The sequence below is a fragment of the Suncus etruscus genome, chromosome 8 (genome assembly GCF_024139225.1).
Source record: "Suncus etruscus isolate mSunEtr1 chromosome 8, mSunEtr1.pri.cur, whole genome shotgun sequence".
NCBI classification, from domain to species: domain Eukaryota; kingdom Metazoa; phylum Chordata; class Mammalia; order Eulipotyphla; family Soricidae; genus Suncus; species Suncus etruscus.
This window is the reverse complement of record NC_064855.1, coordinates 16,112,862-16,125,795: the sequence shown is the minus strand read 5'-3', so window position 1 is coordinate 16,125,795 and position 12,934 is coordinate 16,112,862. Positions and strand designations below refer to the sequence as shown.

The following is a 12,934-nucleotide window of genomic DNA, read 5'->3' as shown; positions in this document are numbered from 1 at the left end:
TCCTTAGAGGGGATGTCTTGGACATGCCCTTCTGTGAACTGGCTTTGTAGGGGCCCTAGTGTGTGGGTGGGGCTGTAGTGGCATCCCTGGCTTTCCTGCAGGAGCGGAAGCAGAGGACGGAGCTTCTGGGCCACCATACCAGGGAGCTGGAGCGCTTGCATCGCTCCCATGAGCGGGACCTGGAGCTGTTATGGCGGGAGCAGGAGCAGAAGCTTGAGGATGCTCGTCGATGCACCCGAGAGCAGGTGCTGTCCCCACAGTGGGAAAGGGGCCTTGGGGTAGGTGTCCCTGAAGGCCAGATCCTCCACCAGGCAGCTCTCTCACCCCCATTTATGTCTGAGCAGGAAAAGAAGCTCCAGGACCTTGAAGCAGAGCTGGAGAGCAGAACCAAGGATGTGAAAGCCAGGTTGGCCGAGCTGGACGTGCAGGTGAGTTGGAGAGAGGAAGAATGCAGAAATGCATGCATATGTGTGTGTGTGTCTTTCTTATTCATGGGGAGAGCATATACCCTTAGCCACTGAGACCTGGTGTGTGTGTGTGTGTGGGGGGGGGGTGTCTTTCTTGCTCATGGAGAGAGCTCATGGCCTCTGAGACCTGGGTCTGTCCCACAGGAGGCAGCAGCCCGAAAGGAGAAGCATCAGCTATGTGTATGTGTGTGTGTCTTGTGTGTATGTATGTGTGTCTTTCTTGTGTGTGTGTATATGTGTGTGTATGTGTCTTTCTTGCTCATGGAGAGAGCGTGTTCCCTTGGCCTCTGAGACCTGGGTCTGTCCCACAGGAGGCAGCAGCCCGAAAGGAGAAGCAGCAGCTCCTGAACAAGCAGAGACAGATGGCCCTGGAGCACGAGGTGTGGCTACCTCCTTCTTCACCCTTCTAGGGCTGCAGGGTTCCCAGTCCTAGCCTGGGTAGTTCCTGAGAGTACCCAGTGCTACTTCCTCCCCTGCAGGAAGCCAGCAGCACCCAGCAGCACCTGGAGGAGGCCAGGAAGGAGCACGACCACCTGCTGGAGTCTAGGCGGCAACTGCACAGGGCCCTTGAGGAGCTTCGTGCCTGCAAGTTTGAGCTGGAGGCCCAGGTGGACCTGCTGCGGGGTCAGAGTCAGAGGCTGCAGAAGCAAGTCAGGTGGGTGCACGGCTGCCCTGGGCCAGGCTGGGGCTGCAAGTTGCTGGAAAGTCCCTGAGTCCCTCGTGCCATGTGTGGGTTTTTGTTCCAGGCACTGGGCCTGGGAGTGGGAAAGGCTGGAGGCCCTATCCAGCCCCTCTTAGTGCTGGCTGGAACCTAGCAGGCCACTGGCCTTCCTCTCTCATGCAGTGACCTGGAGGCAGAAGTGCAGAGGAAGCAGGCTGCCCTGAAGGGACTGGATGCCCAGGAGACCAACTCTGTGCCCAGTTTCCAGCCCAGCCTCTGTCTCGAGGACCTGCAGCAGTCTCTGGGTGTGGTGAGTGCGTGTCTCAGGATAGAGTAGAGGCGAGGCTGCTGCAAAACCCCTCTGCCCACTCCTTTGCTTTTCTCCCCGGGAGGGGTCACGAGGCGCTCACTGCCTCTGTCTCTCCTGTGCTAGAACCGGAGCAAAGAGGCCACCCCCTCTCTCCCCAACAAGGAGTCGCCGGGGTCATCCTTGACCAGGTGAGCTGCCCCAAGGGGCTGAATGCACCTGCACAGAGCTGGGGACCAGTGGATAGGACCTGGGAACCGCCCATGCTAGTGAGCTGCCCTTTGTCCACCCCTTGCAGCATCCAGCACTGCCTCTCCGCCGAGGGCATGGCCCTGCACAATGCCAGGGAGTTTCTGGCACGGCAGGCCCGCTCCATGCGGCGGCGGCAGACGGCCCTGAAGGCCCAGCAGCAGTACTGGCGCCACGAACTGGCTGACAGGCAGGACAAGAGCTCTGAGCCACCCTGCAGCAAGTCCCTGGAGGAGGTAAGGCACCACTGTCCATCGTGTGCCCTCCCCAGCCCCTCTGGACCCTATCTTGCGAGGTAATGCTGGTCCTCCTGGAAGAGGAGAGGCTGAGGGACCGCAGGGCCTTTGTTCAGGGGGAGGGAGGACCAGAGCTCAGGGCTCACTGCAGGCTTCCTCAGAGGGTCCCTACTTTTCCCCTGAGGTATTGGGGGCAGAGTAGGTCAGGCTGGATCCACGGTCCATCTTGCAGGCCGCTTCCACCCCTCTGGCCTCTGACAACACCCCTGAGGGAAGCCCCACGAAGAAGACAGTGACCTTCGACCTCAGTGACTCGGAAGACTCGAGCATGGACAGCTCCGAGTCCTTCCTGCCATCTCAGCGTGAGTTGGCAGGGTAGAAGGGGGTGGAAAGGAGGGGCAGCACAGGTGTGTGTGTGTGTGTGTGTGTCTGTCTGTGTGTGTCTGTGTCTGTGTGTGTGTGTGTGTGTCTGTCTGTCTGTCTGTCTGTGCCTGTGCAGGGGCAGGCAGCCAGCCCTGAGCACTCCATGCTCCCCTTCCCTCACAGCACCCCTGCCCCAGAGCATCCCCCACCACAGAATCCAGTCCCTCCACCGTAACCTGCAGCACATCAGTAGCCAGCTCAGCGGGGTGCTTGGCATGCTGGTCAGCCTGGACCCATCCCTGCCGCACCTCACCTCCACGCCCCTGCAGCCCCAAGCCCCCATGGCCGCCTGCCCCACCTTGCTCTCCACCTCCTCATCCACAGCCCTCACATCCACCCAGTGGGCCTGGGCTCTGCGCTCCCCTCTCTCCTCCGTGACGCAGACCGTGGACGATTTCCTGGTGGAGAAGTGGCACAAGTATTTCCCCAGTGAGTCTCTTGTGGCTGCCCCCTCTTCCTCCCCCCCTACCAGGATTTGGGGTCCTTGGGGGCTTCTGAAGCTTGGCAGAACCCGGGTGCCTGACCCTTTCTGCCACTCCTGACCTAGCCCTGGAGGTAGTGGCCCTCATTTGGGTTACCCAAAACCTGAGCCTGGTTGTGGAGCAAGATATGGTTTGGAAGGTGTCTACTGCCCTGGGTAGGACTCTCTGTGGGGGAAGATCCAGTTTAGACTGGAAGGTGGTTCTGTCTCTTTTTTGACACGGGTCCCACCCCTATCCTCTAAGCCCTGTTCTGGGGAGGGAGTGGGTCTGGCTCTGCTGAAGCACTGCCCTTTCCTCCCCTTCCCTGCAGCTGGTGTCCCATTCTTCAGCTGTGGCTCTGCCTCTCAGGGGAACAGGCTGGGTTATGTGTCAGCCAGGTAAGTCTTTGTGGGGCAGCGGATTCCCATCACCCAAGGTTAGGGGGCTGGCCTCAGCTGGAGAGTCTGGCCAGGGGTCCCCGTGCGGCCAGGGCTCACCTGCTCAGCCCCCCAAAGTCAGTGGGGTCTTTGCTTTCTATTCTGAGCCCCCATCCTGTGTCCTCAGAGCTACATGTGGCCTGAAGATGGGCCTTGGAGGGGGTGTGTCATGGAGCCTATTACTCAGTTTTTGTTCATCCTCCTTGGGAGCTAAGGGCACAGGCTGGGCAGGAACCTTCACCCCCAGGGGGAAGCCCTTCCCCACCCAGAGGTATCAGGATTGGGGCTCACAACCCTCATCTCTGACCTCCCCTCCCCAGCGAACAGCTCCGCCTCCTCCAGCGCTCCCACCCTAGAGTGCCCGAGGTGGGCGGCAGCAACCTTGAGGACATGCTGGAGGCCAACCGGAAGTGGCTGCGATGGTACAAGAATGACCCCAAGTCGTATCCTTCTCACTGGCTTCCTACTACTTTCAGTTGCAGCTGTGTAAGAGGGGGGACCCCTGGGGAGTGACAGAGGAGGTGCTGGCCCAGCTTTCCTTGACCTGGTGCCCAGGCAGCTCTTCCCTGTGCCCAAGCCCACAACATCTTCCAGACTCCTACAGCTGGGCCTGGATCAGCAGAACAAACTGAACGTGCATTATTACTGAGGTGTTGGGCCTGGCTTTGTCTTCTTGGCCACACAAAGGGAGCAGCTTTGGGCTCCGTCGGTGGCTGCTGGCCCTGGCCCAAATGGGTCTCAGTGTGGACATGGTGCTCGTGCAGTTTCCAGGGCCCTGCACTGGCGGCGTCAGCAGAGACAGGCATCTCCACCTTAAAGGTGCTAGATCCCACCTTGAGTCCACCAGAACCAAGACCACTATGTTCAGTCTGGCCCAGATCTCCTTGCTGATCCCTCAGCCTCCGGGAAGTGTGGCCATATCCTCTCCTGCTCCCCTTATCCCCTTCTCTCAGGATTGGGCTCAGTTCCAGAGCCCTACTGGGAAGGGGGTGCAGGCACCCAGCCCCTCCAGTTCGATTCTCAGGAAGTCACACACCATCGGAACCATGGGGTGACTGGAGGGCCCCCTCCAGCTCTCTTTCCCACTGCCTGGGTTCCTTCCCGGGTTTGGTGCCCATTGCTTTTCCACCAGAGCCCCTTGCAAAGGGTCTGGACTGACCTGACTATCAGGTGTTTATGCTCCCCTTTGGCATCTGAGGGGCACAGGGTGTGTTCTGACCATTGCCCATTTAAAGGCCTAGAAAGCCATGGGACTTCCCTTCCCATCACTGTTGGCCAGCTCTGGGACCAGCCTGTGTTTTTTCTTTTTTACAGCAATTAAATCTCTGCAGGTCTGTTTTCTACAAGGCACTTGAATGTGTGTATGTGGGGCATTGGGGGGCTATGGGCCATTTTACCCGGGACCACAGAAGGAGGTATCTGAGCTGGTCATAGGAGAGCGGGGTCTTGAGGACTGGAGACTCAAGGAAGGAGCAGAGCCCATGCCTACATGTGAGCCCTCCTGCAGCACCCAAGTGAATGCTGAGCCCCCAAGTCTTTTTTTTTTTTGTTTTGTTTTTTGTTTTTGGGTCACACCCGGCGGTGCCCAAGGGTTACTCCTGGCTGTCTGCTCAGAAATAGCTCCTGGCAGGCACGGGGGACCATATGGGACACCAGGATTCGAACCAACCACCTTTGGTCCTGGATTGGCTGCTTGCAAGGCAAATGCCGCTGTGCTATCTCTCCGGGCCCCGAGCCTCCAAGTCTTGATTGACAGTGTGGGGTAGGTTTACCTACACAGACGCTAAGTGGCTGTGGCTCCTGGTGAAGGAGGGACATAGTTCTAGAAGGCTCTAGCCACAAGGAGCTTGATGTGAGTTTAGGGTTGGGAGAGGCTGGAGAGGCAGTGCCACTGCCTGCTGGACTGGCCAAGGTTCCAGAGAATTTCCTAAAGGTACCGCCTGGGAAATTGGCATGTTCCTTACTCAAGAGGAACTTTAACACTCCCCAGATGAGGCCATCATAGGGCGCCTTAGTTTGCCTGGTGATACCCCACAGTTAGGCCACAATGCCCCCCTTGTTTGAATTTTGGGTTACATTTGCCCGTGCTCAGTGGTTACTCTTGGCTCTGTGCTCAGGAATTACTCTTAGTGGTGCTCAAGGGATCATATGGGATGCTGGGGATGGAAGCTTGGCCGATTATGTGCAAGGCAAATGCCCTACCTGCTGTGTGTTGTTGCTCCAGCCCTGAGGGAATACCCCATTTCTAATGCTTTGATTCCCTACTGCCTCTCTAGAGCTGCCTGGTCATACGTGCCCGGGGACTGTTCCCTGCCCCCTCACTTTGGCAGGGAACCAAGTCCACGGTTGTACCCACTTTTTACCACCACTGGAGTTGCAGCCCCAGTCTGTGGCATGAATTGACCCATTACTAGTACCTACGGCATGGGGCGATAGCAGCAGACTCCAGAACTCTCAGGGCTGGAGAGAGCCAGACCACTTTCACAGAGTGGAAGAGGGGGGGATCTTGTTCTCATGTGCAGCCACCCATGGGAGGGACCAGGGTCACAGAGTCAAACACAACACAGCCTCCAGGGAACAGTTTTAAGAATGGAACCTCGACAAGAGGTGGAGACATAGGAATTGTCAGAAATTCAGAACCAAGTTCACAGAGAATTCAGAAGACTTCCTGTAAGAAACCAGCAAAGCAGTGGGTGAGCCAAGTGGGAGTTCAAGAAAGAAGAGCCATTAAAATAAATCAGTTGGGGGCCCGGAGAGATAGCACAGCCGCATTTGCCTTGCAAGCAGCCATCCGGGACCAAAGGTGGTTGGTTCGAATCCCGGTGTCCCATATGGTCCCCTGTGCTTGCCAGGAGCTAATTCTGAGCAGACAGCCAGGAGTAACCCCTGAGCACAGCCGGGTGTGACCCAAAAACCAAAAAAAAAAAAAATAAATAAATAAATAAATCAGTTGGGTCTGCAGCTATACTAAGGGCATTTTCCTTGCAGGTGACTGACCCAGGTTCCATGTCCAGCATCAGTTCCTGACGTCCCATATAGTTCCCCAAGTTATTCACCAGGAATGATTTCCAAGCACAGTCAGGTGTAAGTTCTGAGCATCACTGGGTGTGGCCCCCAAACCAAAAACAACAAAAACAGTTGAATTCTAGAGGCTGGAGAGATAGGACAGTGGGTAAGGTCCTTTGCAGGTGGCTGACCCAGGTTCAAATTCCAGCAACATATATGATCTTCAGAACACAAGGAGTAGGCCCTGAGCACTGCCTGGGAGTAGCCCCAAACCAATAAATAAAAAACTGCACAATTCTAGGATTAAAAGATGTAAGAGGGGCCGGTGAGGTGGCACTAGAGGTAAGGTGTCTGCCTTGTAAGCGCTAGTCAAGGAAAGAACCATGGTTCGATCCCCTGGCATCCCACATGGTCCCCCCAAGCCAGGGGCAATTTCTGAGCGTGTAGCCAGGAGTAACCCCTGAGCATCAAACAGGTGTGGCCTGAAAAACAAAACAAAAAACAAAAAGATGTAAGAACAGAAAAATCAACAGAATAACTTTCAGTGATTGTGTTTTTGTGGGGTAGCAGGAGTTAAAGGAGGGAACCCTGCCCAGGGGTGCACTCATCTCAGTACTTGGGAGACTCTGACAGGAAGCCTGCACTCAGGCCCTCAATTTCCAGAGCAGACTCGGTCACACGGGAAAGACTCAGTGATGTGCAGGCAGATGTGGAGCTGTGTAGGCAGAGCCAGGAGGAAGAGGCACAGTGAAAGTAATGTCATTGATGGGGGGTCACTTCTGGCAGAGCGTGGGGGACCATATGGGATGTCAGGGATGGAACTCTGGTCAGTTGTGTGCAAGGCAAACAACTCACCTGTTATACCAGGAGTCCTCAAACTTTAAACAGGGGGCCAGTTCACTGTCCCTCAGACCATTGGAGGGTCTGACTCTAGTAAAAACAAAACTTATGAACGAATTCTTATGCACACTGCATATATCTTAGTTTGCAATGAAGAAACAAAACAGATACAAATACAATATGTGGCCCGTGGGCCATAATTTGAGGACCACTGTGTTATACTCTTGCTCTGGCCCCAGGTTTCTATTTTTTATTTCATGCTGAGAGTCAAACTGAGGTCCTCACACATGCAGAGCAGGCTCCCTCCCTGTGAGTACAAATATTCCCTAAAGGCGAGAGATCTCGACTGAACCGTGGTATTCCCCTGGAAGGAATGTTTCTTCCAGACTTGTTCATATTAGGGAGGGGAGGTAGCACACCAAGCAGTACTCAGAGATTATTCCCGGTAGGCTCTGGGCTACCATAGGGATATTGAGGATGGAACCGGAATCCGTCATGTGCAAGGCAAATGCCTACCCACTGTGTTATCACTCCAGCCCTATCCAGCCTATTTCTTTTTGTTTTGGGGCCACTCCTGGCAGTATTCAGGACTTACTCTCAACTCTGTGTTCAGGGCTCATTCCTAGTTGACTCAAGGGACTATATGCAGTTCTGGGGTTAGTGACATACTAGCTATACTAATTGCTTAGGACCCCAAACCATGTCTTTTTTTTTTTTTTTTTTTTTTAGTTTTTGGGTCACACCCAGCAGCACTCAGGGGTTACTCCTGGCTCTACGCTCAGAAATCGCTCCTGTATGCTTGGGGGGACCATATGGGATGCCGGGATTTGAACCACTGTCCCTTCTGCATGCAAGGCAAACACCCTGCCTCCATGCTATCTCTCCAGTCCCTAAACCAGTTTTTTTTTTCTCCTGGTTTTTGGGCCAGACCCAAAAACCAGTGCTCAGGAGTTACTCCTGGTTATCTGCTCAGAAATCGCCCCTGGCTTGGGGGGACCATATGGGACGCCGGGGGATCGAACCGCGGTCCTTCCTTGGCTAGCGCTTGCAAGGCAGACACCTTACCTCCAGCGCCACCTACCCGGCCCCACCCCACCTGTTCTTAATTATATAAAAATAAATATTTTTGATGGGAAGCACACCTGGTGATCCTTAGAACTTACTCCTGGCTCAGGAGATCATATGTGGTTCGAGGTTCAAACTGAAGCAGCTGTGTGTAAGGCCAGTATTCTTCCCACTGTGGTCTTTTCTGACCACAGTGGTATAAAATTAGAAACCATCAAGAAGTGAAACATATACAAATACATGGCAATGAAACAACATCCTTCAAAATTATCTGTGGACCAAAGAGGAAATGAAAGGGGAAACAAGTGTCAACCTAAAAATAGAAGCATAACAAGCATGTGGGGTGATAACAAGCAGTTCCAACAGGTAAGTCATGATAATAAACTTATTTTAGAAGCAAGATCCCAAGGAACCAAGCTTGAGCCTAAAGAAACTAGAATGTGAGCTGAGTTCAAAGAAGAAGAAGGAAATAATTGAAAGGTCTAGAGATGAAAGAAATGGAACAGGAAAAATCAGAAAAGATATCCCAAATTCATGTGTTGGCTCTGGAACAACTCCAAATAGTGTAACAAAGGGGGAAAATAAAAGAGAAAACTCAGATCTGTAATCAATTTTAATGAAATGGCCAGAGAGATAGTACAGGGGTAAGATGCTAGCTTTGCATGTGGCTCACCCGAGTTTAATTCTCAGTACCAAATTTGGCCCCCCAAAGCACCAACAGAAGTGACCCCTGAGCACATCTGGCCATGGCTTCACATTATAAATGAAAAAGGAAAGATCACAACTTGTACCACAATACAAAGACGCTTAAGAAATGGCTTAAAAGCTGGAGTGTATGTTTTGCAAGTAACAGCTCTGGCTTCAGTACAACGTGATCCCCTGAGCACTGCACTGGGAGTAGCACTGCTAGACGTGCTACTCTGAAGATTGGCTAAAGAAGAAAAGGGACTATTAGAATAGCCACATGCCAACACACTGGACAACCTGGTAGAAATGGGAAGACTCTGAGAATCAACCATTGAGATGACACCAAAGCAGGGAGAGAAGACCAATTGCCGGGCTGGAGACTGAATCGGGGATCCAAACTCTCCATGAACAACAGTCTAGGACCAGATGTCTCCACTGGTGAATTCTGATTGGGGCAGTGGTGACTTGGGGATTAGGGATTTGGGGCCACACCTGGAGGTGCTCAAGAGCTATTTATGTCTCTGCTAGAAATGATGATCCCTGGCAGTTCTTGGGGGACTATGGGTTATCCCCTCCCCTAACTTCTTTTTTTTTTTTTTTTTTTTTTGGTTTTTGGGCCACACCCGTTGATGCTCAGGGGTTACTCCTGGCTATGCGCTCAGAAGTTGCTCCTGGCTTGGGGGACCATATGGGACGCCAGGGGATCGAACCACGGTCCAGTCCGTCCAAGGCTAGCGCAGGCAAGGCAGGCACCTTACCTCTAGCGCCACCGCCCGGCCCCCTAACTTCTTATTTATCCCACCAGAATGATCAGAACTGCCCACACCTGGAATGGCCAGGTAAAGGAGGCTGACTTGGGGCGGGGGGGGGGGGGAGAGAGAGAGAGGGATTAATAAAGAGAGTTAGAGATGTGTGGCAGAAGCAAGAATTAGCAGCGAGACTTAACAGAAATTCAGCATCAGCAAAGAAGCATCACAAAGAGCATCAGCAATAGCATCAGCAGAGGGAGTTAGTCAGCAAGGAAGCCTGGAGAAGTAGCTGAAAGGGAGACAGAGGCAGAGAGAGACAGAAGGAGCAGAGAAGTGGCTGTCTGAAAACAGCTGGTATAGAAGCCATGTGAGGAAATGTACATGGCGATTAGGACCAGGAAATAAAGTTGGCTGACTTCTGGAACTTTATCTGACTGCTTTGTGAATTTTTCTGCATCACTCTGCAACCTTCAGACCTGCCAGGCTGTAGGAGCTGCAGGAGCCTGGACAGTCAAGAAAGGCCTCATCCTTACCAACTCCAGGACTCTTAATTTATATTAAAAACAGAGGACCATATGTGGTGGTGGAGATTTGCATCAGGGTCCCTACCATTGAATACCTATTGGCAAGACAGTACAGGACAAATGTATTCTCTCTTATTCCTGATTTAGCACCAGACTTTCCTCAAAAACTGGACAGGAGGGCACACACCAAAACTTCCTTTACCAGGCCAGTTTTTTCCTGATCCCACAGAAAATGATCCAACTAGAAAAGCAAAGTGCAGACCAGTATCCCTGATGAAGATAGAGGCTTTTTTTTTTTTTAAGTAAATTGCTATTACCCCAAATTTAATAGCTCATGTGCATCACTCAGCTGAGGTAGGACTTATCCCTAGAAAGCAAGGGATTGGTTTGTTCTACATATGCCAAATCAATTGTGACATGTCACATTAATAAAAAAAAAAAAAGCACAGGAGCAGTGATTCAGTGTTTGTAGTGTGTGCTTCATATGTTGAGACCCTGAGTCTGACACCCTGGCGAGAAGAGGGAAGGGGAGGAAAAGGGGTAAAGAGGGAGGAGGAAAGACAGGGAGGAAGGAGCAGAGGAAGAATTGTAGTTCCATAGTTTGCGTTTGCAAATCTATTTTCATCTGTAGAAAAACACTGCAAATTAGGCATAGAAGGCATATTGTGCAACATAAGAAAGGCCACATGAAGACAAGTCCCACAGCAAACATCATGCTTTGTGGATTAAAACATTTCCCCCAAGCTCAAACTAAAACATGAGTGCTTGTTTTCTAACACATGATTAAACTTGGGCAGTTCAGCAAAAACAAATGTGTCAGAATCGGCAAAGAAAATATTTGCACATGATTTTTTTCATTTTGTTCCTATGTGGCTTTTGGGCCACACCATGGTGGTGTTCACGGCTTACTCCTGGCTCAGCACTCCGGGATCACTCCTGGTGGTGCTTGGTGGATGTGGGGTGCCAAGGAAAGAACCTGGGTTAGTTAGATGCAAGACACTTGCCTTCCTCCCTGTCCTAGGTCCCTGGCCCCTAACTTCTGAAGTGCATGGAGGGGCTGAATATCACTGAAAACAGTCCTGATTTTATCCCAGGCAGCAATTGGGGTGGCCCTGTTAAAATAAAAATACAGTCCAATTATTATTATTTTGTTTATTTTTGGGCCACACGCATAGTGGTACTCAGATAGTACTCCTGGATCTGCATTCAGAACTTGCTTCTGATGGGCTGGAGGACCATATGGGATGCCAGAGATGGAACCCAAATTGACTGCATGCAAAGCAAGTGCCCTACCCAACTGTACTATCGCTCCACCCTGTAGAAGTAATCTTACCCAAGAAAGTGTGAGATTTATATTTTGGGAACTACGAGACAGAGAAGAAAAATCAAAGAAGACACAGATCAATAGTATCCTGGGTTCACAGATTGGGAAAATATTTGTCTAGTCATCTATAGGTTTAATGCAGTTTTAGGTAGGTGTATCTTTTTATTCTTCTGTAATTTTTTTTTTTTTTTTGGGTTTTTGGGCCACACCTGGCAGTGCTCAGGGGTCACTCCTGGCTGTCTGCTCAGAAATAGCTCCTGGCAGGCACGGGGGACCATATGAGACACCGGGATTCGAACCAACCACCTTTGGTCCTAGATCGGCTGCTTGCAAGGCAAACACCACTGTGCTATCTCTCCGGGCCCTTTCTTCTGTAATATTAAATGAAACTGTAAATATTATATGAAGTCACAAAGGCCCTTGAATAGCCAAAGCAATTTTCTGAGAACAACTGCACCCTAATTGCAAGGTATATTATAATCTGGAGACATTAAATGGAATGAAAACAAATGGACCAATGTGACAGAATCAAGAGCCAAAAATAAACAGAGTTGTCTGCAGTCAGATGTTTGACAGGGAGTCTAGAATTACACAAGGGGCGAGCAACCATCTCATTCTGATCTGGCACTGGGATATTTGGACAGTCACGTGAAGGAATGAAGCTGTGTCCCATCTTAAAGTACTTACAAAAATAAATCTGAGAGGGATTAGAGTTAAATGGAAGGCATTCAATTCCTAGTGCGAAACTGGGAATAAAGTTCATTGACTAGGTCTGGCAATGATTATTTGGGGGAAGATGCATACCTGAGGGTGTTCGGGGTTTGCTCCTGGCTGTGTGCTCAGGCATCACATACCTGACAATCACATGTGATGTTGGGTTGGCTGTATGCAAGACAAGACCCGGAAGCCTCTGGACTAATCTCTCTGGCTCCAGTGGTGAATTTTACTTTGTGTAGCCTTTAGGAGCATGATTGAAAAGTGCGCACAAAACCAATGCCTCATTTACATACCCTCGGTAGAAAACTCACGTGGGAGGGCGAGAGTTCTGGGCTTGTGTTTGCAACCAGGACCTAGGTGAAGTGTGATGTGAAGTAAGTGTATGTAAGTAATGAAATAAGTGCAGCGAAGGCTATTGACTAGTGGGGGTGTGAGTGTGGATCTTTCTGGAAACTTTTCTGCAGGGAGAGTTTCTAATATGCACACAAATCCTCAGGAAGTATTGCTAAAGTTGAGATTTGAGGGGTTTTCTTAGGAAGGCCTGAGCACCTGCATTTTCCAGTTTTCCTTTCTTTTTCTTTCTTTCCTTTCGTTCTTTCTTTCTTATCTTTCTTTCTTTCTTTCTTTCTTCTTTCTTTCTTTCTTTCGTTTCTTTCTTGTCTTTCTTCTTCTTTCTTTCTTTCTTCTTTCTTTTCTTTCTTTCTTTCTTTCTTTCTTTCTTTTCTTTCTTTCTCTTTCTCTTTCTTTCTTTCTTTCTCTCTCTCTCTCTCTCTCTCTCTCT

At 51.0% G+C, this 12,934-nt stretch overlaps 1 protein-coding gene across 1 annotated transcript in view; it reads left to right on the top strand.

Annotated features, from left to right (window-relative positions):
* The window catches only part of CEP164 (centrosomal protein 164), a 42,594-nt gene extending 38,005 nt beyond the window's left edge, over nt 1-4,589 (top strand). Inside the window, exons 20-31 of the mRNA XM_049778402.1 lie at nt 102-245; nt 345-428; nt 779-847; nt 947-1,122; nt 1,312-1,438; nt 1,562-1,626; nt 1,734-1,920; nt 2,153-2,282; nt 2,467-2,772; nt 3,136-3,202; nt 3,562-3,684; nt 3,797-4,589. Of these exons, the coding sequence (XP_049634359.1) occupies nt 102-245; nt 345-428; nt 779-847; nt 947-1,122; nt 1,312-1,438; nt 1,562-1,626; nt 1,734-1,920; nt 2,153-2,282; nt 2,467-2,772; nt 3,136-3,202; nt 3,562-3,684; nt 3,797-3,890 (1,572 nt within the window). The 3' untranslated portion in view covers nt 3,891-4,589. The remainder of the gene's footprint in view (nt 1-101; nt 246-344; nt 429-778; nt 848-946; nt 1,123-1,311; nt 1,439-1,561; nt 1,627-1,733; nt 1,921-2,152; nt 2,283-2,466; nt 2,773-3,135; nt 3,203-3,561; nt 3,685-3,796) is intronic.
* The last annotated feature ends 8,345 nt before the right edge of the window (nt 4,590-12,934 follow it).